Source organism: Sciurus carolinensis, chromosome 1 (assembly GCF_902686445.1).
Source record: "Sciurus carolinensis chromosome 1, mSciCar1.2, whole genome shotgun sequence".
Classification (NCBI taxonomy): domain Eukaryota; kingdom Metazoa; phylum Chordata; class Mammalia; order Rodentia; family Sciuridae; genus Sciurus; species Sciurus carolinensis.
Window position 1 is genome coordinate 46655500 of NC_062213.1, and position 27150 is coordinate 46682649.

The window sequence follows — 27150 nt, forward strand, 5'->3', positions numbered from 1 at the left end:
GCGGCCCAGGGCTGCCTTTTCCACCCCTGTGCCGCCCGCTCGCCCCCCAGCACCGACCCACGGGTGTCCTCAGGGGGACACTCAAATGGAAGAATGACCAAAAGAAGGAAAATGAAGCTTGAAAACAAAGAATGTGGATTCGGATGAGCTGCTTCAACTGATCCGAATGGTGGTCCTTTCGGGACTGTGCCCTGTGCGAGGCAGTATTCCTGCCGGACAGAGACCAGGGCTCCAACGCCAGCCTCGGTGCCCACGCGAATCCCCGCACGCCTCGCCGCGTGGCGGGAGTGCGGGCGGCCGGCCGCTCTGACGGGACCGGTCGTCAGCGGCGCGCGGCCTGGCTCACAGAGGCGGCCTGGCTCACAGAGGCGGCGTCGCTCGCGAGGCGGCGTCGCTCACAGAGGCTGCCTGGAGCCCGCCGCCCGGCCCGGCGCAGCGCAGCGCAGGCGGCCGGCCTCGCGCCTCCGGGACTGGGGTCCTGAAGGCTGTGGATGCGGGCGCGTCCCGTCCAGAGCCAACCCGTCAGCCGCTCGGAGAGGCCGTCGCCGCCTCCCGCGCACGCCGCGACGCTCCCGCCCCGCAGGCCCCGCACGCCGGGCCAGCGCGCGCCGTCCGTTTAACGGTTCTGGCCCCTCCGGGGTGCTACCGCCCTTGGGGCCCGGCGCCCCAGGCCCCGCCCCGGGCCCGCCCCGCGCCCCCCGCAGCCGCCGCAGCCCCTGTCCGCCCCGCCCCCGCCGCGTCCCGGCGCCGCGAGCCGACGCGCGGCGGGAGCCGTTCCCCGACGGGCAGCGGGGCGCTCGGCCGCCGCGTCTGGGCTGAGCGCCGTGACGCTGCTGCCCTGAAGTCCTCCCGGATCTTGAGGCGGTAGGTCCCCGCGGAGGATCAGCGACACCCGGGCGAGAGTGATGAGGCGGGTGGGCGCCGTCTCCAGTCCTTCACGGGGAGAACTGGGGCCAGGGAGAAGCTGGAGTGGTGGGGACGGGTCGCTGGGGACCCCCAGGTGGGATATAGAATGGGATGGGATGAGCACGTCGGATGAGGGCGAGAGACAGCGCCGAGGATGGGGCACGGCCGGCTGGGATCCAGTGGCCCAGGGACACTGGGGAAGGGACCACCCGAACAGGTGAATTGAGTGCGCATCGACCTGTCTGTGCCCGGAGCGGCCCAGGTGCCAGGTGCTGACTCCCCACCCTGCCCCCGCATCCCGCGGCAAAAGTTGTTCTTTGCTGGTGATTCAGACGGATCAAAAGATAGGGATCGTTTATATTAGGGTAACCACAAACAGTTTTGCCTGAACAGTTATTTTCCCAGCTGAATGTTAAATAGTGCTTGCACTGAAAAATGCTTCGAAAAAAACTATTTATTTAAGTTACAAAGAAAAGGCATGAAACCTGCGATGGAACTTACAGCATTGTGATATTTTGCATTTTGATTCTTCCTAAATGTCGCAGCCAGGCTTGTAGAATGTGAAATGACTTTCAATTCCTAAATCATGATTGGTTTATCTCTAGTTCTGTATTTCCTCCGTTGCTTCTCACCTCTAATTGTATATGCACAGGCAGCAGTTTTGTTTTAGGAAACACTAACTTTGTAAAAGTGATGTTTACAAGTTGGAAATTGAGATTAAATCTTATCTGGTTACCACATAGCAAATATACACGAGGTAAATGAAAATAATCTTATTTGTTATTTGTAGCAGAACCATCAGCACTTTCCAAAGAAGTCAGAATTAATTATTTTAAAATTTTTCAGTTCTGGGTTTCAAGCCCAGGGCCTTGTGCTGTACTTGAGCTGTACTACTGAGCTCTACTCCTCTAGCCCTAAGAAGTCTAGAAGTTAAATTGGAAAATTTAAGTAGAGTAACCAGTTTCTAAAATCAGTGCATAGTATGTTTCTTATGTCATGACCTATAATTAGTATGGCAGTTGACCATAAGGAAAACATAATACCATAATTTATTTAATATTCTAAGAGAAATTGTAAATTGAAGGTAAATGTAAATTTTTTAATTAAAAAAGTATTAACTTTTTTTCATCAAGACTTTATGCATAAATATTCCTCCTCATAATTGATTTTTTATTCATGAATGCAGTGCCTACATGGAATAATGGATAGTCATGTGTCTTACAAAACAGGCAATTTTAGAGACGATATAAACTTTGTAGTCACATTTTCACTTCTAGGCACTTACTAGTTGTGTAGATTTGGGTATGTCTCTTTATTTTTTGAGCCTCAGGTTTTTCATTAGTAAGGTGGAACTAGTAGTATTTTTTCCCCCCAAAATTATGTGTGGCTCAAAGTGTAATGAGATAATATATGTAAGAAATTTAGCATGTGATAGGATCTAAAAAGTGGTATTTTAATTAAAAGATATGTGCTCAGTATTAAGATTGTGTCTAGATTGATCACTTATGTGCTTATTATTCCCCATTGTACTGAATTTGAGAAAAATCTAGGTTCACTTATAATTTCAGAATTGGTGGGGCCAATTTTCTTAAAACAGAAAAGGATCCTAAGATATAGCTGATATTGCCCTATGTTTAATAGCAAGTACAACTTCAGTTTCTTAATACTCCTGACCAATATTCTCTTCGTACAACTTGGCCTTTTAAGATGATTTGTTAAGTATGTGTGAACTTAGGGGAAAAAATCGCTTTTATTCAGCAACCATTTTTGTATTAATACATGAATATTTCTGATATATTAAATCAAAATATTTTAAAAATATGCCACAAAAATATATATTTATATTTTAAAAGACAACTTTCTGATAGGTCCACTACTTGCTACTAAGTGTTATAGGTGGGATTCTGTTTGTTTTGCAACTGTTTTCCTTTTTTAGCAGTTAAAATAAATGCCTACTCCAGGTGGTACCAGTAACATTAGGGAAACTTTGAGGGTGAGGCAGGCAGTAGAGTTTAAGAAGTTATTTTGTTTACTGACTGTATAGTTCAGTTAAGCCTTTAGGTTATAGTTTGTGGAGTCCTGTTTTTATTAAAATCCCATAAGTCAATTTTATAATTATATCTTGTGACTATTTAATTTTTTCCATTAACACACTATGATGGTACAATCTAACTTATTCTGTATAATGTCAGTGTTTCTATGCAGGCATAGTTTACCTTTTTTTAACATAATAAACAAAAATATTGTATGGCACCATCTTTTCTATTTTTCTTGATGTGGATTTATGTATGGGGAGTCCTAGCTGTTTCTTTCCTATGACAAACTGAAAAGTTAAGTGGTACTAAAAGAACTTTAATTTTTTGTTTACTTGTTTTTCAAAATCATATAATAGAGGTCTGTAACATCCCAACTCATGAAAATCCCTAGTTTGAATACTCTGGATTTGCCTTGCTCAGCAACTGGAAAAGACTTTTCAACCTGCAATTCAGTTTCAGCTGAGCAATGAAAAACAAGGAACTCTGTGCCAAAACACTCTATTCTTTTGTATTCCAATTCACTAGTTTCATGAAGGGAAACAGGATGGAAAGTTACTGCATACTAGTATTAGGGTACTCATTAAAATGGCTAGGATAGCAACATATATTAGATCACTTTTTCGTCCTTAGTTTAAATATTCCTTTCCACATAGAATACATTCAGTAAATATTTGTGAGGGTTTTCTTTATACTTAAGCTTATAACTGTTTTTGGTTCCTGTTACATTAAAATTGTCTTGACAATAACTACAACTTATGTTTTGTTTAGCAGGTTATTAATAATCATAGTAACCAATTAACAGACATATTACAAAGCTAGATTGTTATTAACTTATAATTCTGACTGACTTATCTCCATATTTCAAGAAAAGGTTAGTTTTCCTGAATTTAGTTCTCATTGCTAACTTTGAGAGGTCATTTTTAAGTTTATGTTTTTAACATTTGGATTATGTATACTCCAAATTAGGTTTTAATAGTATATAAAGCATTTCTTGGAACTGAAAGGGAGTTACTAACCCTATCTTATATTGACCCTAGGTTTATGATTTGTTGAGGTTGATATGATTAAAGTTAATTTTGAATGAACCAGTACAAAGCTAAGTGAGGTTTTACTTTTGACTTATCTTGATGGACATCAAAATTTAGAAAGTGTGTGTCCCACATAGATGTCAGAAAATTTTAGTTGAAAATTTTATGTGGAAGAGGTACTTATGCAGCTTATTTAATAAAACCAGTTATGTTGCAGGTACTAGAATACAAAGATAAATAAGGTATAGTTTCTGTGGCATCACCTAACTCATTCTAATTAAATAGGCATGCAATATATTTATTATGGTATATTTAGAGACACTGACACTGATAATGGAGGATGAAAGTAAGAAAAGAGAAATTATTATTTTACTATTAACTAATTTTTAAGAATTACAGAATTTCAGGTAAGCTATTTTATTTAATGTTAGCTGTTGAGACATGAAGATATTTTCTAAAGCAATAGCAAGAATTTGACCTTGGTCTTTAAAGATCTATGAATAGTTATTTGGGTCAAGAGCAGGAGGGAAGATGAGGGAACTCCAGACAGAGAACCTAAATGTCCAGATATGTGTAAATAACCTTAATTTAACAAGTTTTGAATATCCACTGTGTACTAGACACTGCTGCACACTGGAGATATGAACTTTAACTTGTGCAGTAAGTACCATATTGGAAGAGGATGCAGGGTTGTTTGGTAAGATATAAAAAGATACTTAACCAGAACTTGAGTAGGTTAGCATGGGTATGATATGGAGAGAGGTTTGGGGATAGTTAGATTGTAGGGTGGTATCAAGAAGCATGGATATGAGCCTACTCCTCACTTCTTAGACTCTTGACCCTTGGGTAAGTTACCTTATTTCTCTTAGCTTCATCTGTAAAATGGGGATAGTACTATTAACTAATGTTGACTGAATTCTTATTATGTACCAGGTGTTGTTAATTGCTTTTTTGTTAAACGTGTTTTAGTTTTTCATCGTTGTGACCAGAATGCCCAACATGACTGACTTAGAGGAGGGAAAGTTTATTGGGGGTTCACGGTTTGAGTTCATACATGACTCCATTGCTTTAGGCAGCACATTATGGGGGAAGGACCCATTGGAGAAAAGCTGCTCAGCTCATAGCAGGGTCAGGAAGCAGAGAGAGGAAAAGGAAGGAGCCTGAAGGGCAGATGAACCCTTTCAGGGTACAAACCCAGTGACCCACCACCTCATCCATGACCAACCTGCCCACAGTTACCACTCAGTCAGTTCTTTCAAACTAGGATGGACTGATTAGGTTTTAACTCTGTTAATCTAATCATTTTACCTCTGCATATTCCTGCAGTACAGAGGAGCTTTTGGGAACCACTTTATATCTAAACCATAACAATTATTTAGCCTTCATATCAAGCCTAGGAGAGACTGTTGTTATCCATAGTTATATAACTAGGTGATAGAACCATGGTATGAACCCAGGTAGGGCTGACATGAAACCTGACCTCTGTTAATACTACCTGCTTTATAGAGCTGTTCTGAGTAATATAATGTGGGTAAGTGGTATTATGCATACTCTCCATGGGATATTACCTGTTTCTGTTATTAATAATCCAGGAGATATTGGTGAACTAGAGTTTTTAAAGCAAAAATAAGTATAATGAAGTCATGGTTTGAAGAGAAAAGATACTGTATTTATCCATTTGTTCAGGGAGTGCTTGTTTTATCCATTGTGGACTCAGTCTAGGTACTGTGTTAACTGCAGGGATGTAAGGTGAATAAATATTGTTCCTCACTTTAAGAAGAATCTGCTTTTTTCTTTTGTCGCATGGAAAATAAATAAAACAAAGTGTAGTACAGTGTTCTATAACTGTTTTGATGTAAATATATCTTGGGCCTCAGGATCATAGAGTGGAAGCATTTAAATACACTTAAAAAAGGTGATCAGAAAGATGAATTAAGAACTACTGTGGAATTAAGAAGGTAGATGATGTGGAACCATTTGCAGTGGTGCACACCTATAATCCCAGAAGCTCGGGAGGTTGAGGCAGGAGGATGGCAAGTTCAAAGCCAGGCTCAGCAACTTAGTGAGGCCCTGTGCAACTTAGCAAGATCCTTTCTCAAAATAAAAAAAATAGAAAGGGCTGGGGATGTGGCTAAGTGGTTAAGGGCCCTAGAAATAGAATAGATGGGCATGAAGAAAATATGTGAGATATATTTTGAAAATAAAATGGACAGGAATTAGAGACTTAATTATAGAATGGGGACTATAATTTAAACTGTCACATTGAAGGTGTGTGCCTTTAATGAAGGGTAATCTAAGACACTTGGTGATGAATTTAAGAAATAAAGGAGGAGGGGCATATTTGGGATCAAAGTAATTTGATTTTGGATGTTTTAAATTTGAAGTACGTATTGATAATAAATTGAAATAGCATGAGGCAATTAGAAAAATGAAGCTGAAACTTAAGAGAGGTAAGTGGTGAAAGTCTACATTAGATCATGTTTATCATATGCATAGGTAGTTACAACCATGAAAATAGACGAGATGAGCTAAGAAAAAAACCAAACTTAGTCATTCTTACATTTAATTGGAGAGCAGAAGAGGCAATCAAAGAAATAGGAAACAGCCAAAAAGGATAGACTCAGGGAAGTTAAGGGAGGAAACTGTTTTAAAGAAAGTTCAGCTGCAGCAAATGCTGTTAAGGAAGTCTGCATATCATTTTAAATGCTTTTTTAGGTTTGTACTTTCCACCTTAACTTCTAAAAAAAATCTTCAAGTGAGGGTTTTGGTGAATTGTATATATGTAAAATATCTTGGTTATCTTGTCCAAATGATAAAAATTTGTTTTTCCCCTCTAAAAGTATGGAACCTCAAGGTCTTTGTGACAATGGAAACCAAAAAGTTGATTGGTAAGCCGCTTCAACCAGCAAGACCTGTTCGTCATCTGACTTCTCCACCAGGTAAGTAACACAGTGAACAGTTCATTAAATAGTAGCTTGTTGATGCCTAATTAGTATTTAAAAGACTAAATAATATATAAAATAATTGTCTGAGGTGGATATTTAAAGAAATAATAAAAACTAATGATCTGTTGAAGAGTTTACAAGTATTACCAAAAGAAAAAGATTTCTTAATCTACTCATCCAAAGTCTACCAGACTGGAAAGGATAGGAAGAGTATAATAGTCCTTGATTGAAAGTAACTGTGTGATTTTTTTTTCCCCTCAAATATTATTTTCATAGTTAATGGCTTCTGGTCAAAATGATATTCCCAATACAAATTGTGCCCTGTGATTATTACCATGCAGAGTGGTCATGCTGGAGAATTAACCTTTTGAAAGATGTACCTATGTGCAACAAAACAAAACAAAACAAAAAACTCAAAAATTTAACAAACAGATTCTTTGGTGGTCATCTCATACTTGTACACTAATAGATGTTATGACTGTGCTTGAGTTTGAACATATCTAATTTCAGAAAATCTAAACAAAACAACAAATTAAAATGTTCTTGTGCCCTTAAAGATACTCTTGAACAAATTCTTAAAATACTTGATATTTAACTACTGAGTTGAGATATTAATCTTTTTATTCTATTCATTATTTTTTGCTAGAATGTCTTCTATATTCTGACTTAGGTGATATACATATAACCTGTTTGAATTCTCTTTAGTCCATTTGTTCAACTGAATTAACTAACAACTTAGAAAAGAAAAAAATATAACCCCTTTTGTTGGTACAAAAATGAAACAGAAAAGGTAGAAACAGAACTAGTTCCTATCTCCTGTTCTCTCATCCTTGGTTCCTACAAGGAACATTATCTCCATTTTGCTTGTTTCCTGTCAACGTAGCTGTGATTTAGGATGAACAAATGAAATTAATGGTTTTCCTGGACTGTACCTACAAAATGCTGATCCTGTGTCCTTCTGGTGTACTAGAAGCGCAGTGTAGGGTCATGTCTCAGATTTTTCCTTAAAGGAAAAGAGGACATAACACCATTGGCAGCACCTCCTTTCTATCACCATTCTTTTGCCAGCACCCCTCTCTGTGCTCATCTCTGCAGATCCAGGTATTCACTAATCCCTTTCTTCCAAGGCTGTTAAATAGGTGAATGTGAATGGATGTGGAATGGGCGGGTACCCCTGCTCTCTCATTTAACTATAATCTTCTTAAGATCAGACAGTGGAATAGGGGCTTATTAAATAGAAGATTTAGTAAATTAGAAATTGTTTGACCTTTCTCAACACACTCTATTCTCTCTGAACAACTCAGGTCCCCAGAGAAATCTTGGACCTATATTGAATTGCACCCTTTTCATAAGCCTTCCTGATACCCCCAAACCAAATCTGCTCTCTCCTAGTACCTTCTCTAAATATCACATAACTTACCATATGTCAAATTATAATCATTATTTAGGAGTTTATCTTTTAAAGTAGACTGTGAGACCTTGTATCTCTGAACTCTTTTCATGCTTGTGTACCCATCCACTAATACAGAGGCTGACACCTCATAGGGTTAAGTAAATACTTGTTAAATAGATGAACTATCAGAAAACATTTTAAGACAGTGCTGCAGCTATCCTAGATACTTAAGCTTTATAGGTGATGTTGTGTTATTTATTGACATCATGGATATTTAAAATAGTTTTTTTTTCCTTTCCTGACAGGACCAGTGTTTCCTTTCAACTTTCAAAATGAATATCCATGCAACACTCAGTGCTTACAAGTGGAGTTAGCAGAGTAAGTCTTAGATTATAATAAAATAAGCCTGGAAATGTAGCTCAGTGGTAGACCACATGCTTACTATGCATGAATCCCTGGGTTCAATCCCCAGTGTGCGAGCACAAACACACGAATAAAATCAAGCCTTGTAGACTGGAAAGTAACACTTGCTATATGACTGTTAATGTCAGATTCTGTACAGGCTGATTTATATATTTGTGAAAATTTTTGATGTATTTCAAATATATGCTAAAAATAGTATATCATCCTTGTACCTGCCACCTGCAATCTTCAAATGTAAACATTTTTGCTACATTTTTTTTTAAATTTAAAGGAAAATCTAACATAGTTTTAAAATAATTGTATATCTTTCACTATCTCTTTTCCTTCCCATCCTTCCCAGAAATTACTGTCTTCAGGTTATTTTTTTCATGAATATATTTGGTCTTGTTCTGTTTTATAATTTTTTACAAATAATATTGTACCCATACTTGGTTTTGCATGTTTTCCTTTGCCATTAGTTTATATTAAAAATTTAAATATTTTGACTAAGTAAACTATTTATGAAGTGTAAAATTCAAATATACAAAATGATATTAGGGGGAAGTTTTCCTCTAGTCTCTATCCCCATGTCACCTGTTTCCTCTGACCATAAGTAATCATTCTTATTCAGATAATACCATAAACTGCATGTACAAGCATTAGTATATTCATAAATGGAATACTAAGCAATTTTACAATGAATAGACCAGTTCTATACAGAACTGATACAGAAAAATATTTTAATATAAGTGAATGCTATGTTATTTTCATTTTCTGTTGAAAGGCATTTGTTTCTATTTTACAATAAATACTATAATGATTATCCATTAACATGTTTCATTTTATACAAGTTAGAAAGGTTCCCTGTGGTGTAAAACTAGAATAGAGTTACTGTGTTAAAAAGTGTTCTACCTTCATTAGGTACTACCAAATTACTCTCAAAGTGATTTTTGTGTGCAGCACATGAGGGTTCTACTCTGACTATTCTGTATCCTTACTTTGTTATTGTCAGATTTAACATTTTTTTCTTGTCCAGAAAATATATATATATTTATTTATTTATAAGCTTATATATAAATATATATATATATTTTAATTTTTAGTTTTCTGTTTCTTGTGAAGTGGAGCATCTTTTAATGTATTTAGTTTGGCCATTTAGATTTGTTTTTTGTGAATTACATTCCAATTCCAGTTATCCAATTATTGTTCTTATATGCACAGCTGATATTTTCTTTGTGAGGAATTCAGTCTGTGAAAGTCATTTTTTTTTTTTTTTTTTTTTTTTTGGGTGAGTTTGTGAGTCTTGAGAACAGATACTGGAAAGTCATGTTTATCCTTGTATTTCCAATACAAAGAATACCACGGGCACTCTGTGTTAAATAAATGTATTCAACAGGGCCACTGCTGCCCATTTGGTATGTACAGTGCAAGAATTAAGAGGAGGTACAAAAATTTTAGAAAAATACAGATTTTATTAGAATAAGATAGTTTGTTCCCACCTGCTAAAAAGTCTACACCAGTGCTGTGAATGGTACCCTTTTAGATGTACCACCTACATGATAGCCCCAAGTTTTAAAACCTAGCTCAATTCTTTTTTATATATATGTTTTGGGTTGTTTACCAAGCCCTTCTGGTATTTACTTTTCTCATCTGCAATCATATTTTTCTTATCACTTACATGTTAATTACATAATTATGATAATTAACCAAGATAACATATAATTACTTTATGAAAGTTTTAGTAAGTTTACTCTTCTACTTGCTGTGAAAGATTTTAAATGATCAGTATTTTCATTTTTTAATGTCTGCAGACATGACAAAATATAGTTTTACCTTTGATTTTGATTTAAGTAAAATGCCATATAGTTAGCGAAATGTTCATCTGCTAAAATTTTCAGATATATGAAATTTTTCATGCTTAAAATGTCCTATTATAGTTAATTATATTTAAGAGTCAGAAATAACTTTGGGGAACCAAAATCTCTGGCATTTCCTAATTTTTTCCCATCCCTAATTAAAAATAAATTAAAAAGCTGCTAATGTTTTCTTTTTTTCTGAAAACTTATTTTGACGTCTTAGTGATGGAGAATTATCATTCCCTTAGTTTTTGTTGTGTCATAGCACTAGACAATTAGTCCAGCCTTTAGGCACTGCTACTTAGGTAGCAAGGAATGATTTATAACTTGTCAAGAGAGCAATTGAAGCAAAGATATTTATTTTTCAATATAGATGTCTCCAAAGAAATCATCTTAGTGAGTTATAATAGTTAGGGACTATTTGTCAACTGAGTTTTTCAACTACAAGAGGTCATCTCTTAGGGATTGGGTTGACCACAGACGGTTGTGAAACTGATTTATAAGATCAGAGAATTATTATTTTATAATGAGCAATCTTGTTGTTTTGTCTTCTGAGATCAGTCTCTTTTTGTTATAAATTTGCTGCTTCTAGGGAGATTTACAGGAATATAAATTGTAATTGGAATGTTTCTTAATTAACATGTAATCAGAAGAAAAGCAGTAAAAATGAATCTTTAAAATCTCGATTAATTTAGCCAGTCTCACAATAAAGATAGTACTTCAAGTAGGATCAGGAAACACTGGATTTAGCTTCCCTCCCCTCAGGACAACGTTTCTAATTTTCTTTTCTTCTTTGGATGAACTAGTTGTTTTCCCCCCTATTTCCAAGGTGTTATGGGAAACAGTTCATTTACTTACAAACTGACATCAGCATCTACTTTGCATGAGATCAAGAAAGTAAACCTCTAGTAATTTTGCAGGGTTTTGTGAATACAAATGTGTTGTTTTCATCAATTAAAATAATTTAATGACTTTGGATCTATTTATGACCTTATAATTCATCTTTTAACTTACATTACCTTTCAGAAATAACCATAATTATAGCAAAAATTGTTTATATGTGAATATATTTTGAAAAATGTTTTTGTTATTTATTTTTATTAAGTAATCCTACAGTGGTTGCCTATTCTTTGGATCCAAATATTCCTCAACAAATATTTTGATTATTGGGAAAATATTTTGGGATGGCAAAAACAGGTTATATAAGTTTAAAAATGTATGTACTTCTTGTTCAACAGTGTAAGACGAATGGAATGCAAGCCTTTTCTCAAGGTCTTAATGAACAGCAGCAACATCAGTCTCCAGTTAAAAAAGGTAAAAATTTATCATAATTTCTAAATTTTATCACAGAATATCTTAGTATTTATTAAAGTTGATGTTACTTTGTTGCTTACCTGCATATATACCTAATGTACTTACAAATTTTTGTTATATTCTTTTGAGTTGATTTCTGTCTGTATTAGTCAGGCTATTGGTTTTACAGCCCAGAAGGAGACCAGAATAAGAGTGGCTTGAACAAGATGTAAATGTATTTGCTCTATCCTGTAAAATTGTGAGCTGGTGTACAGGCTCTGCTCTGTAGAGTAACTTCTGCCCCAGGGTTCTCTGCCTTATTTCTGTGCCATCCTTGACAAGTAGCTTCCTTCGTTTTGCCCAAGGTAACTGCATCTGTTCTCAACCTCATATTCTCATTCTAGCCATCGGGAAGGGGGATTGATCTCAAGGACTCAACCACTGAACCACATCCTCAGCCCTGTTTTGTATTTTATTTAGACACAGGAGCTCACTGAGTTGCTTAGCCTCACCAAGTTGCCAAGGCTGGCTTTGAACTCAAGGTCCTTCTGTCTTGCCTTCAGAGCTGCTGGGATTATAGGCGTGTACTACCATACCGGACTCATACTGTCTTTTTTTTTTTTTTTTTTTCTTGTATTTTTTTTTTTTAAATTTTTATTTTTACAGACTGCATTTTGATTCATTGTATGCAAGTGGGGTACAACTTTTCATTTCTATGGTTGTACACGATGTAGATTCACACCATTCGTGTAATCATATGTACATAGGGTAATAATACATAACATTTTAAACTTTGAATGTAGCCTGATTTATCTCTTTTTTTTTCTTTTGTTGCTCGTGCTTTTAGTGTCATATCTAATAAATCATTGCCAAATCTCAGGTCAGGAAGACCTGTTTCCTTCTTAGAGTTTTATAGATTTTTTTTTAGATCTTACACTTAGGTCTTTGATTCATTTTTAATTAATTTTTATATATGCTGTGAGAGAATAAGTGCAGCTTCTTTTATGTGGATATACAGTAGTCCTATCACATTTGTTAAAGAGACTATTTTTCCATTGAATGGTTTGAAACCTTTGATAAAAATCTGTTGGTGTTGGAATAGATGTTTATTCCTGAATTCTCAATTTTGTTCCCTTGTTCTGTATATCTGCCTTTGTGCCAGTACTGTTTTAATTGTTGTAACCTTGTAGGTTTTGATACTAGGAAATATAAATACTCCAACGTTGTTCAAGATTGTTTTGGCTATTTGGAATTCTTTGCAATTCCATGTGATTTTTTAGGATTAGCTTTTCTATTTCTGCAAGAGGTTATGGCATTTTGATAGGTACAGCATCGAATCTATAGATTGCTTTAGGGAAAATGTTGCCATCTAAACGGTATTAACATTTTGCACCACACAACAAGACGTGCTTTTCTTCTTTAGGTCTCTAACTTCTTAGCAAAGTTTTACAGTTTTTAGTGTATGAGTCTTATATCTCCTGAATTAAATTTATCCATAAGTATTATATTATTTTTGAAGCTGTTATAAATGGAATTTGGGGGGATTGTTCATTGATAATGTAATATAAACTTATTTTATATGGGGATATTGCTATGAATTTATGGAAATAAAAATATAAGAGAATATTATGAACTATTAGTTGTATGCTGTATTAGTCAGCCCCCTATATCATTATAATAAAATAACAGATAATCCTATAAAGAGAACACGTGTATTTTGGCTTATAGTTTGTATGGGGTGTTCCAATACATAATTATTTGGCCTCATTGTGATTAGGACTCTTTTGGGGGTGCCAGATGATAGTAGTGGAAAGCCTTTGATGGAGCAAACTTCTCACTTCATGACCAGGGAGAAAAAGAGGAAAAGGGAGAGCGAGGCCAGCATACCATATTCTTCTTTAGGACATTCCATGGACCTTCTAAAGTTTCTACCACCTCTCAGTAACACTGCCCTGAAGGTCAGTTCTTTAACACATGAACTTTGGAAGGAAACCATAGCACATGCCAAAAAGTTAGGTAACCTAGAAGAAAAAGAAAAAATTATTAGAAAAATTACAAAACTAACAGGAATAAATAAAAAATCTAAATAAAATATAAATTATATGATTAAGTTAGTAATTAAAAACCTCCCAACATAGAAAAGTCTAGGACTAGATGACTGCATTGTGAATTCTGGTAAAAATTTACAGAAGAATTAACATTAACTCTGCTCAGACTCTTCTTTCCAGTTATCCTGTGAGGCCAGTATTATCCTGATACCAAAGCATAAAAAATATAAAACTACAGGGCTAGAGTTATGGCTTAGTGGTAGAGCACTTGCCTGGCATGTCTGAGGTCGTTTTCGATCCTCAGCACCACATTTAAGTAAATAAAACTAAAGATCCATTGACAACTACAAAATATTTAAAAAAATAAAACTACAGATAATATCCCTTTGAAAAAAAAATATATATGCACACACAAAGTCCTCAAAAAAATAGTAGCACATAAAACTTACTAACATAGTAAAAAGAATACAACATGACCAAGTGGGATTATTCTCAGGAATGCAAGGTGGATCAATATGAAAATTAAAAGTAAAATACCATATCAACAGAATGCAGGAGGAAAAACACATTTATCTCAATTGATGCAGAGGAGCATTTATGAAATCTAGCACTCTATTCCAGATAAAACTTGTTACTAAGTGAGTAGCAGAGGTTCACTAGCGAGGAACAGATGGGAACTTCCTTAATACAATGCGGGGTATATATAAAAACCTAACACTAATATGCTTGGTGGTGAAAAACTGAAGTCTACTTTCTAATGTCAGGAACAAGACAAGGATGCCCACTTTTACCGTTTTTATTTAACATAATACCAAAAACAATTAACCAAGAAAAAGAAAAAGAAATTTAAATTGGAAAGGTTAAAATAAAATGATCTATACTCATATATAATAAAATCCTAAATATAGAAAATCCTAAGGGAATACTCATAAACTGTTAGAGCTAATTAATTCAACAGAGTTGCAGAATTGTTTATCATTGTTCATGATTTTAATAATTGGGTCATCTCTTTTTGTCTTAATTGGACTAGGTAAGGTTTGATAGTTTTTATCTTTTCAAATAACTATTGGTTTTGTTGATTTTTTTGCCCGTTACTTTTCTCCTATCTACATTTATCTCCACTCTCATCTTTATTACTTCCTGCATTCTTCTAGCTTTTGCTTGAGTTTGCTGTTTTTCTAGTTCTTTAATGTTAGAAATTTGCTTTGATATAATTTCCCTTTTCATTGTAAACTTAGCTCTGAGCACTGTTTTGACTATATACCATAAGTTTTAGTATATTGTGACTTTGTTCTCATTTGTCTCAAGTATTTTCTAAGTTCTCTATTATTTATTCTTCAATCCATTGGTTATAAGAGTATGCTTTAATATCCACATAATTTGCATTTTCTGGTTTTACTTCTGTTACTGATAACTAGTTTCATTCCATTTTGGTCACAGAAGATATTTTTTATGATTTCAATGTTTTTAAATTTATTGAGTCGGTTTTACAGCCTAACTTATGGTTCAAATGTGGTTTTTCCCTGCCAAAACTCCTATTGAGACTTAAATTCCCAATGTAATAGTATTGAAGTGGTGGAGCCTTTAAGAGTGGTGGGTAGGTCTTAAAATGTGTGAATACTGTCTCTGTGGAGTTCTAGCTACTGTGGCGCACTAGATTAGTACTCAGGACAGCAGATTGTTAAAGTGAGCCTGTCATGTCCCCTGCATCCCTCTAATGTATGTGCTCTGGCTGTTTGATGCTACTTGCCATCTTATAATGCAGCCAGGGAGCTCTTGCTAGACACCATGCTGTTTGTACTTTCCAGCCACAGGACTCATGAACCAAATAAACGTTTTTCTTTCTGTGTTACCCAGCATCAGGTATTCTGCTAAATCAACACAAAATGGACTAAGACACTTAATAAGAATTTGTTTCCCTTGAAGCCATGTTTTAACTGTACTCCAAAAATTTTGACATGGTGTATTTGAATTGTCATTCAGTTTAAAATAGTTTTAAATTTTCTTGTCATTTTCTTATGAATTTTTTTGAAATGTATCATTTAGTTTCTAAGGTATTTTTTTCTGAGTATCTTATTATAATGGATTTCTAATTCAATTTTGTTTTCAGAGAATATAATCTATATGAGATTGAGCCTCTTTAATTTATTGAGACTTATATACTAGTATATAGTCTATAGTCTGTTGACTGTACCATGAGTACTTGGAGAGAACTTGGATTTTGCAATTATTGGTATAGTTTCTTATATTTTAAATGAAAGTCATTGATAGTATTGTTCAGATTTATCTTTTTACCAATTTTGTGTGTCTAGTTCTATAAATTGCTGAGGGGGAGAGGTTTTTTATATTAATATTATTGTGAAATTCTCTATTTCCCCTTTTATTTCTCTTAATATTTGCTTCGTGTATTTCCAAACTCTGTTATTGGCACAATACATTGATAATTATATCTTTGATATTTATCACTCCAGCCTTCTTATTCGTAGTCTTTGCATTATCTTTTTACACACACTTAGTTTCAACCAAAATGTACCTTTGTATCTAATGTGTGTCTCTTGCAGACAGCATGCATTAGGGTCATCTTTTTTTATCTACTCTGTTAACTTGTAGGCTTTAATGCAGTAGTTAATGTAGGGTTCAGAAAACTATGGCTTGCAGGCTAACTGGCAGTTTGTGTAAATAAAATTTTGTTGAAACAGAATCACACTCTTCACGTATGTTATCTATGACTGCTTTTGTACTAAAAGATATAGAACCAAATAGTTGTGACAGATTTTATGACCCCCAAAATCTAAAATAGTTTTTGTCTGTTTACAAAAAATATTTACTGACCTCTGGTTTAGATTAACATTTAATGTGATTGTTGATAGAGTTGGAATTAGACCTAGTACCTTATTATTTGTTTTTTGTTGGTATTTTCTGACTTTTATATGGTGGTTTTCCTTTTCCTCTTTCGTGCCTTCTTTTGGATTTTTTTTTTTTTGACTTTTGTTAGTATTTCATTTTAGTTTATTCATTGGATTTTGGCTATGTTTCTTTTTAAGTGGTTGTTCTAATATCTCTCAGTTATATAATCTAGGATTTATAATATATCATCTCACTTTTCTCCTTGTGGTTAATATTGCACTACTTCTAGCATATTGGTGATGGTGCAATCTTGCAACCATCTGCAGATCATTTCCCTTCCCCACACTGCATATCTCTTACCTTGAAAACCATACCTGACCATATTAGAATTTCTGCCCTCATTAGTAATATATATTTTAATAAAATGTAGGAAAAAGATTAATATCATGAAAATTATTTTTACTGTTTATCGGGATTGGATAGGTTCATTAAGGCTGCATTTTGGCAGGATCTAAATTGACCAATAGATGTAACTGCTGTTACACTTTTATAATACTAGTTTTTTTTACTAGACTTGAGTAACCATTTGAAAAAAGACCTGCATTACCAATTTACTCAAACAATTCTCTTTCTTCCTTTTTTTCCTTAATTACTTGGCTTCCTTTCTCAGTAAAAGGGAAATTAGAGGTGTCAGATGCTTTTCAAAACTTTTCAAACCTTTCTAGTCTTTGCGTAGTCTGTTTTGCATAGATGCTATTCATGATTTTATAAAATAACAGGTAGTTCAGGGACAGCTAGAAAGAAGTGAGCCAAATAGTGATCTAGAAGAGTTTTATATTTTGCATCATTACAAATGTTTAATATCTACAGAGAGAATTAAATACAGCAGAGATTTCCTGTTGAAGCTCTCAAGTGTTTCCATCTGCAGGAAAAAACCAGACTTTCTGCCTGATCATCCCATTGTACTTCAAAAACCAGTATGTAGTTTTCTAATTTTATATTGTATTATTTATTGTCTTTCAAATATTTGTCTTTAACATTTTCATTTGATCATAAATTTTTAACTTTTCTTATGGCATAATATTAGTGATCCAGCAAAAACACAAAAAATCTAAATGTACATTGTAAAATAAATACCATTGTTCTCAAGAACAACAGTGAAATAATTATATTTTGTTCTTGAAATATTTTTCTATTGGAAGATCATGAAAATATCATTTCATATTCTTAACATTCTATTTTGGTTTTCAATTAAGTTCTATAATCCACTGTATGATATGGGGTGGGAAGGTCAAGTCTTTTTTTTTTTTCTCTATGAATATCTAGTCTTTCTGGCAATTTTTTATTGAAAGAATAGTCCTCTGACACTAATGTGGTGGTATATGCATAGTCTCTTTGTGGACTTTCTAGTCTGTTTGATCAGTTTTTAATACAATAGAACGAGTCATACCAGTTATTTTTCTTCAATGTATCTTTGCTGTTCTTAGCTCTTTATATTTCTGTGTAACTTATCAAATTCCATCAGAATAAATACACACAATAAATATGCATCATTTAGGATATTTATAATAAAGGACTTGGGTTTTGACATCATCCCTAGGTTCAAATTGTAGCTCCACTCTGTGTACTAGTAATTCAAACTTGGACAAGTCACTTAATCTTCTTGAGCCACAGTTCTACAATTACAGATAAGGATGTAAACCTCTCCTAGTTAGAATTTAATATAATAATGTATGAGAGGGCTTAGTATGATACTTCTTATTATGTGTACAGTAATCATTTCTACCACTATGGTCTCTACTGATGTTTGACTGAAATTTGAGCTTTTAAAAAATATTCTTATAGACACTATTTTGTACAGGTAAAGATAATGATGATTCTGTTGCAGTGAGTTCACAATATGGGTGTGCTAATAATGGCTCAAATATGAGATTGAGTACTACCTTCTATTTCCATTTTTTGGGATTCTTACCCTTGAAAACCATAGTGTTTATTTCCTCAGTTAAATTTTTTTAAAGTTTTCTGTTGTCATAGTTTATATTAATATTTTATAATTTAAACTCCATAGAGACCACTATCCATTCTTCTTAAAATTAAATCAAATCTAAATTTTTAAAAAATATTTTTAGTTGTAGATGGGCACAATACCTGTATTTTATTTATTTATTTTTATGTGGTGCTGAGGATCAAACCCAATGCCTCATACGTACGAGGCAAGCTCTCCATCACTGAGCTATAACCCCAGCCCAAATCAGTAAATATTTTTAGTGATATTGCTCATAACGGAATGTTTAATGAGGAAAAATGTAGTTGATGATATTTGAATTTTCTCACCTATTCGAAGATTTTAGGGACATATAGTCCTTGGTCCATAGAATAAATATAAACAACAGCGCTATATAAAATAACTTTTTCATTTTCAGACTTTCCAATTTAATAACACTTTTATTTTATAAATAAAAGTTTGACTTACATTTTCTTATGAACAAACATACATTAGAATAAAGTTTACTTTTCATTATGCATTAATAACATTTATAAAACTAGCAACTACAGAAACCCAACAACAGACTTGGAATACAGTTTAATATATTTAAAAATGAATTACATAAGTTTAGTGAAACAGACTTTTTTTTTATTTGACAATTCTGGTTACCTTACTAGTTTCAATAGTAACATGCATTTAGAGCTGTAAACACATAAGTGGATTCACAGTATTTGGTTTGATAAACTAATTTGTAAAAACTATTAAGTTAATGTAGTTGATGATTTAATTCTTTCTTTTTGTTACAGGAAAACAACCAAAGTTTTAAGTAGCATTTTAAGAACAGATGAATATGAAGATAAAGAATTATTCGTTTTATATTTTGGACACCTGAAAATGAAGTGGATCTAGTAACAATAACTGTAATGGACTGTGACAATTCAATTTATTTTTAATTTTGATGGTTGGCTATTTGGCTTCTCCTAAAATGAAAAAGAGATATTTTAATCTATAAAGAATTTTCTAATCAGTTTCAGCTTTGCAGGAAGTTTCCTGCAAAAATTGGGAAGTAACACTGGAAAGTAGGAATTTGGTTAGTGAAGTGGGAAGACTGTTTATAATTTGCATGCTACTTGCAATTTTTTGTTTTTCATCACTTGTAATAATGGAATGGAAATGTAAGCTGTAAAGATTCTCAAATATAAAGTATTTGCTACGATGTATATATGGTACATAATTTCTTGTTGCTTTTAAAGTTGCTTTTGTTCTGTTTTGCACTGATTTCCTACCAGCGCTTGAACAGATCATTACATTCTCTCCAAAGGCCTAGAATGATTTGGTGTTGGCAATACATAGTTGTCAATGTCAGGAGGGAGAATTTTTTAATAGACATTTCTTTTCAAATATGATTGATGTCTAGGTTTTTTATAATAACATTGTCTTAGATTCATAATTACTAGCAGAGATTGACAGTCGAAAACAGTGGTAGTGAATGAAACTGAAGTTGAAAAATAACTGCTACTGTTTTGACCATATGAACAGTGGAAGTTGAGCAATACAAAATAAAACTCATACTTTTATTTCCAAATGAGGAAAAATTTAGGCATTTGAAAATAATTGAGGTGCATTAAGTTTCAATTCTATAATTTCTTATAATAACATATATGGATACAGAATTTGGGGGTTTAAACTTTTAATTCCTAGAAATTTTATACAATAAACCTTCTGCAGTTTTTCCACTCTGGATGTTACTGTTATAAAAAAATAAAGTTTCTCCCAGCATAGTGTCAAAAAATTTGCTGATATAAAGGTAAGTATAAACTTTCTTTACTCCTGTTCTTTCAGATCCCTGGATCTATTGATGTTTAAGGCCATCATTTGGCAGTAAGTTTTATTTTTCTCTGAAATGTGAACTCCTAAAACCAGAACCTTTTTCTTTAGTGGTTTTTGGGCTTGTCATCCAGATTCAACTTTTAGTCCATAGGTCCATCTTGCTCTTTCAGTATGCTTTTTTTCATTACTTTGTTCCCCAGAAAAAGGATTGTTGTTTAAATAGGAACAAAAGGCCTTTTATTAACCATAAATATATTGCTTACTTTTAAATGAGATATTTATTCTTAGGGCCCAGTTTTTTAATTTGTGTTTTGCCCTACTATATTCCTTCTATACTATAGGTCCAATATATAATGTATGTGAACACACATACCATGCACACACACACATACACACATTCACACACTGACAAGCATACAAAAATATACTTCTAAAAACTGGGGTCAGAATTACCATACAATTAAATTGGTTTGCTTTATTGTTTGCCTATTCTCAAGTCTTTTACATTCTAGTTTTAAAAAGCTGGTAGAATGCATTCCAATTTGCAATCTAGAGAGCCTTTCCACTTAGCACTGTTATCAGGCAGAATTCTTTTTCAGTCATACTACCAAGTTATTTTGGAAACTGCCTTATACCCAAAAGACGTTATATGCTTTTTGAGTTGGATACTGAAATGGACCAACCAAAGCAATGTTATTATTTGATTTGTTATAATTTGTATTTTTGAAACTATTTAAAACAAACATTTTCAAGAAGCATTTGTATGCCAGAAGTCCCTTAAATTTCAAAGTCTTGATCCTTTCTTACTACGTATAATCAGAGTAAGAGCACAAAGACTGTTTTATTATTGCCTTTGTACATATGTATAACTTGTTTGAATAATCATTGTACATCTCCATTAATGTTGTTCTCTGCTTTGTATATTTATTAAAAGAGTTGAGCCAGGTGGTGTTTCCTAGTGCTTGTCATCTTTAAAACTGACTAGAAAAAAAAAAAAATGACCAGAGACAGATGGACACACACACACACACACACACACACACACACAAACACCCCCCCACACACCCACACATGCATGCACTCATGCATGTGCGTGTTCTAGGTCATATTTTATATTTATGAAATAAAATTTTAACTCACTTTTCTCCTGTATTTTCCAACAATGAAAAAATAGGAAAATTTACCTTATAGCTTCTTTCCTTGAAGACCCAGGATTTCAAGGAATTTGGACTAAGAATAATATTTGGTAACACATTTCTAGTTGTGTTGTATTTTTATAAGCAGGATTTATAACCAGAATAGGAGATTTTTACTAAAAAGATTTAATTTCTGAGCTTTTGTAGAGAAGACAATGTAAGGTTCATAGTTTCAGTGTGGAAACTTCTGCCCTGAAGTTTTGTGCTTGTTTTATATTTCCTTTTTATTCATTTGAGTTAAATTTTTATTTTTAAAGCACTGTATTTTGAAATACTGATTCAAATGTAAATATCTATTTTTCATAAGAAAAATTAACTATATGCCATAAAATTTGAGCCAGATTTTGCCAAAGTAAAACTCTCCTCTGTGCTTGATAATGTTTAACTTACATTCAGGGAATTATGAAGCTAATAAATGACACTATAGTGTTATATTACTAATTGATTCCCTAACTTGTCACAGAATCATACACTCATGAAAAACTAGTTTATAATCTGATACAGGGATAGAGATTCTATAGGTTCCAGCCAAGGTTGTTTTATGCCAACCTATTAAATTTTTAAATAATGTAAAGAGAATAGTCATAGGATCATGTGTTGGGAATAGAGTAGATAACTATTGAAGAATAAACCTCACTCAAGAAAGTGTTACTAAAAAAAAATGGCTAAACATTGATGGTAACCCTTTATAGTATATAACAAACTACAAAATCTGCCCTATGAAGCAATATTCTAAAAGTTCTAAAAGTAATGTTTTATAAGTTTTTTCTTTACAATTTCTTTTCACAACTTTTTTCTATGTATACTTTTTTCACATATTAGGATTTTGTCACTAGATGACTTTAGGTTGGGTAACAATGTAGCAAAGCAATTACCATCAAATATTGAGAATACTGAACTTTGAAAATTGAGCTAAAATTCACATGAATGATTGATGAGAATACACTTTTGAAGAGTGCACTTAAATATATTAAACAAAAGTATACAGTAGATTAACAAACAAAATTTTCTGGCACTTTCAATAGTAACACTTGTTTTTCACTTGGAACCATAAAGAAAATGTCTAGGAACATCTAGTTGTTGTTCAGGACCCACCATGAAGCTGAAAAAGAGAAAAACAATTTTTTAAAATAAAGAAAACAATTTTCACAGCAAAGCAAGTTCAAGTTGTAAAGGGATCACTTCCCCTACCTTTAGTCTGCCTAAATACTTATCTTTCTAGTCACCACTTTCAGACTCCTTCAGTTAAGATTGAATTCTCCCTATGTGATTGATACTGGTATCACATCTTTTAGCACTTTGGTGCAGTCTAAAACTTTTTGTTGCATACAAATAGGGCTTGTCTTTGCAATGAGATTATAAATGCCCTGATGACAAAATCATGGTGCTATTTTAATCTACCCAGTACTGACAGTAGTTAGGACAGTAGTATACATGAGATACTTCTATATGTAATTTCAGAAAATTGAGTATAAGCAAGTGGAGGTGTTACAAATAGAATTTTTAGTGTATCTTTATTTTAATATTGCAATTGTTTTCCCCAATGAATATAAATATTCCAAAGACAAACCCAAAACAAAGAAGTATGGTTGGTAGAATGATACAAGAAACATAAATAGAAAGGAATGAAATGTGCTTTTAAAGCTGTTTAAGTAATTTGCTGGCAATAGGATTTTACTTTCTTGTGTATCCTCTTTTCTCATAACCAAAGACCTTTCTCTTATGCCAAGGAATATTCTGCCTCACAGACCAAGTTTTCAAACTCTTTTTGTCTGAATGGTTTGTGATAGCTAATGCACCTGTGCTGCCATATTACCATGATTCATTTGATGCATTTTGCATTTGAGTGTTCACAGGAATATATTTTCATTTATATTTTTATATCTGGATGCGGACTGGTTTAGTTGCTTTATTTCTTGAGATGTATCTTAGGTAAACTAGTAATCTTAATAAACTATCTGATTAGAAATTATAATTTCTGAATTAAGTTAAAAATAAAACCCCTCTCCTCCCATGTTTCTAAATGTAATAACTTTTTTCTTTCAGATTTTAATTTTAGGGCTAAGTATGGGCAGGTAATATATTTTTAATTGTGTTTTATTAACTCTAAAAACCCATATAACATGTAATATGCACAAAACTGATTATTAAAATAGTATTAAAAGTCATGGCAATTAAAACCCATAAATAATATTTGTGTGCTATTTCTAGAGTTTTGTTCAGGGAAGTGTCCTGCTGTTGTATCCATGAAACTTTAAAAATAGAGTGGAATGCCCCATTAAATGTTAAACTCTTGTTTGAGGTAGATTTAAAAATTGTATTAGAAAAGCCTGACTTCTTTTTGATCTATCAAATTCCAGTTATCATTTTTGAAATTAGATGTAATTATGAAAATTAATGCAAAATACAGCAGCAATTAAAAGTCATCAAATTGTACTGAATTTAGTTCAGAGAACAATCGATCCAGTTTTATTTGTGCTCAGTTTTTCTAAGTTAGGAAATTGCTCTGAAAGAGGATAGAATTTATGAACCATGGACACTAATAATGCACAGGAAGTTAATCCAAAGTAAAAATGAAGTGACCAAAGTTGGGCCAGAAAAATCCTATCAGATTACATTTTCAGTAATTGCAGTAGCATTCCCTCAACTGTTAACTCAATAGCCTCCCCTCCTATACTCTCTATTTTTGTTCAGATGTTTTCTGATCCAGAAGGACTTAGGACACCAATAAGAACAATCTTTGTCCTTTCTACATTGCTAAACCAGAGCTTTCAGGAGTGAGACAGCTGAAAAATGGATATAATGGCAGATGTAAAAATGATAAATGTAGAACTTTTGGGAGATTTTTGTGCCCGAAAATCAGTGCATTTATGATGTCGTCAAAAGTTCATATTCATTCCTTCACTTGGGAAACATCGATTGTTTTGTGCTATCACTAATACGTGATATGAAGATAAGATTTGTATCTCATTTTCCTGCATTCTTTGTACAAAGGCTGCAGCAGTCATATTTACAGATTTAATTTATTAAGCCTTTTGAAAATCCCCACTTAGAACAGTCTGTTCAAACCTGGAATAAGCTAGAGCTAAGCTAAAGCTTTCTTGGGTAAATTGAAGGCAGTCACTGAAATCTGTTCCTTAATAACTTGCAGCCTTGCCCACCTGCACCTTTCTTCAAGCTATGATGCCCTCTAATAGAAACTGCACGAATCAGTGTCTATTCAACCATGTCAGACATTTCAAACATTCATAACTTTTTATTGGAGGAAAAAATTTCAGCTCTAAAGTGAGGGAAATTCTACAATTCTTAAGGCCAGACAAGACCCATCCTTAAGAGCCAGAGTAAATATACTACTAGCTCAGGCTCAGACTGTAAGGGCCAAGGTGTAGCCACTCACACCTGATCTCCTTGTGTCCTCACCCTGCACCAATTCCAGAATACTCTTTTCGCTTCCTATTTGTTCCCCAATCCATCAAAATCTACTGTTATTTTAAATTCTTACCACTCTATTAAAATTACTCTCATGAACCATGATCTTGTCAAATTCCATTTTCAGCCCTATTTTCTCAGTCACTCTACACACCCCCATGGAGCACTGTATCCCTGCATTTCACTCTTCTATTGACACCTATTATTACTCTGATTCTCCTCCATTTGATTGGTGCCCATCATTATTCTTAATACAAAGGAGTATTTTCTCTCTCCTGCCTTTTAGAGTAAGGCATTTCCCCAGGGTTCTCTTAGATAATTTGTTTTTAGCCACAAGCCCAGGCTTCAAACTTCAGTCTCGTGGTTAACTCATGAAGTCCCAGACTTACTGGTAGCCTGTAGTTTGGGTGCTTTTCTTCCCTGGGGCAGCTCATTGCCCTGCCTGATTAATTTCTCTCTGGCCCACGATGCCTGCCTTTGTTCCTGTCAGATAATGCTGACTAGAGCATGCTATCATCTGTCTCAGCAATCTTCAGTTGCTCTAATTATTATTCAGATACTTCATATAAGATATTCTCAGTCTAAAGTTGAGGCTCCATCTCCTTAAAAACTGTTAGATTAAGGTAGTAATCACTTCTCCAAGTTCACAAAGCACATTATTACCTTTAAGGGTAACTTCTGTCTTATGACCAGAATCAGTTTTTGTCCTGCACACAATTCTCTTTGCAAATATTCCTATCAAACTGGACAGACAGCACTTTATAAGTACCCTCTTTAGCTCCCAGCACAGTGCTTATTTAGAATTAGAGCTCAATCAGTGCCAGGAAATAGGCCAAGCACCCCAGTAACCCCAAATTTGTGTATATTTGTCAATTGAATGGATGGGTAAGATGAACAAATGAATTTTTTGTTCTTAAGATTTGACTAAGCCAGATTTCTTAGACAACTTTATTTTAAACTTTCCCTCTTTCTCTTTTTCTCTGTCTCCTCCAGTTCTCCTTTCCCCCAACTATAAAAATTATTACGTTATTCTATTATAATAAAAACATTTTTAATCTTCAGCCTGTGTGTCACTTATTTTTAATTGTATTAATACACCAAATTATAGTATGGCAAAGCATTTGAAAAAAATTTTAAAATATTATGATTTGACTTGTACTTCAAGATTGTTCAAGTTAACCACAAAACCACTAAAAACAGGTTTAATATAGCCAGCAGTACAAATAGAGCCAACCAAGAACTAAAGACTATACAACGAATATCTCTTCTTCCCTCTTCCAATTCCCAATTATAACATATATAAAGAAATGGTAAAGAGAAATACCATTGATAAAGTGTGATGGAAAAGAACATAGGATCCTAGGGAAAAAAAAAAATACAATACACAAGGACCCAAGAATTTTGAATCCAGTATAATTACCAGGAACTAGCATAGTAGATGTGAGTTCTGGAGTTTCCAAGAAATCCACATTACTTCTTTGGAATGTCTTGCTGTAATTCGTCTGAAGGTGGCTGTATAAATGATCACAGGTTAAAGCTCTGTATTTGCAACCTTCCTAAACAGAGGGCAGCAAAAATCAAATGCAATCAAGATGGCAAGCTTTTGCTTGATGTGGATCAGAAGTAACCTGGTTAGGCTTAATAAATGAGATTAACTTAACAATTGTCATCAGAAGATAAAACAATAGGAAGTAGACTTTAATATCTGCAAAAAATTTTAACAGAAGAAAGAGTATCTTGGCCATATGGGTGTTTAAAAAATAGCATAGCTAAGGGTGTAAATTTTCCATCCAGAGTGGATGAATGAAAACTATCTTCTAGTGTAGGCCTGGAAGCATGGAGTTGAATAAGTTGCCTTTAAGGTTCCCTTCTACATCTGAAATACTAAACTACTATTGGTATCATTTTGCTTTCATGAAAGCACAAAGTGCTACTTTTCTTGTTATTTTGTCTG

General features: G+C 34.1%; 2 protein-coding genes across 2 annotated transcripts in view; one reads left to right on the forward strand and one right to left on the reverse strand.

Annotated features, from left to right (window-relative positions):
- The first annotated feature begins 577 nt into the window (after positions 1-577).
- C1H8orf88 (chromosome 1 C8orf88 homolog) lies at positions 578-21607 on the forward strand. Its single transcript, XM_047519918.1, is given in 7 exon segments — positions 578-864; positions 6811-6909; positions 8614-8670; positions 8673-8686; positions 11805-11880; positions 17625-17731; positions 19548-21607. Coding segments are annotated over 6 exon segments (351 nt in total). The 5' UTR covers positions 578-864; positions 6811-6836; the 3' UTR covers positions 19572-21607.
- Positions 19180-27150, reverse strand: part of Necab1 (N-terminal EF-hand calcium binding protein 1) — a 161881-nt gene continuing 153910 nt past the window's right edge. Inside the window, exons 12-13 of the mRNA XM_047519916.1 lie at positions 26617-26708; positions 19180-22869 (exon numbers count right to left, since the gene is read on the reverse strand). Of these exons, the coding sequence (XP_047375872.1) occupies positions 22841-22869; positions 26617-26708 (121 nt within the window). The 3' untranslated portion in view covers positions 19180-22840. The remainder of the gene's footprint in view (positions 22870-26616; positions 26709-27150) is intronic.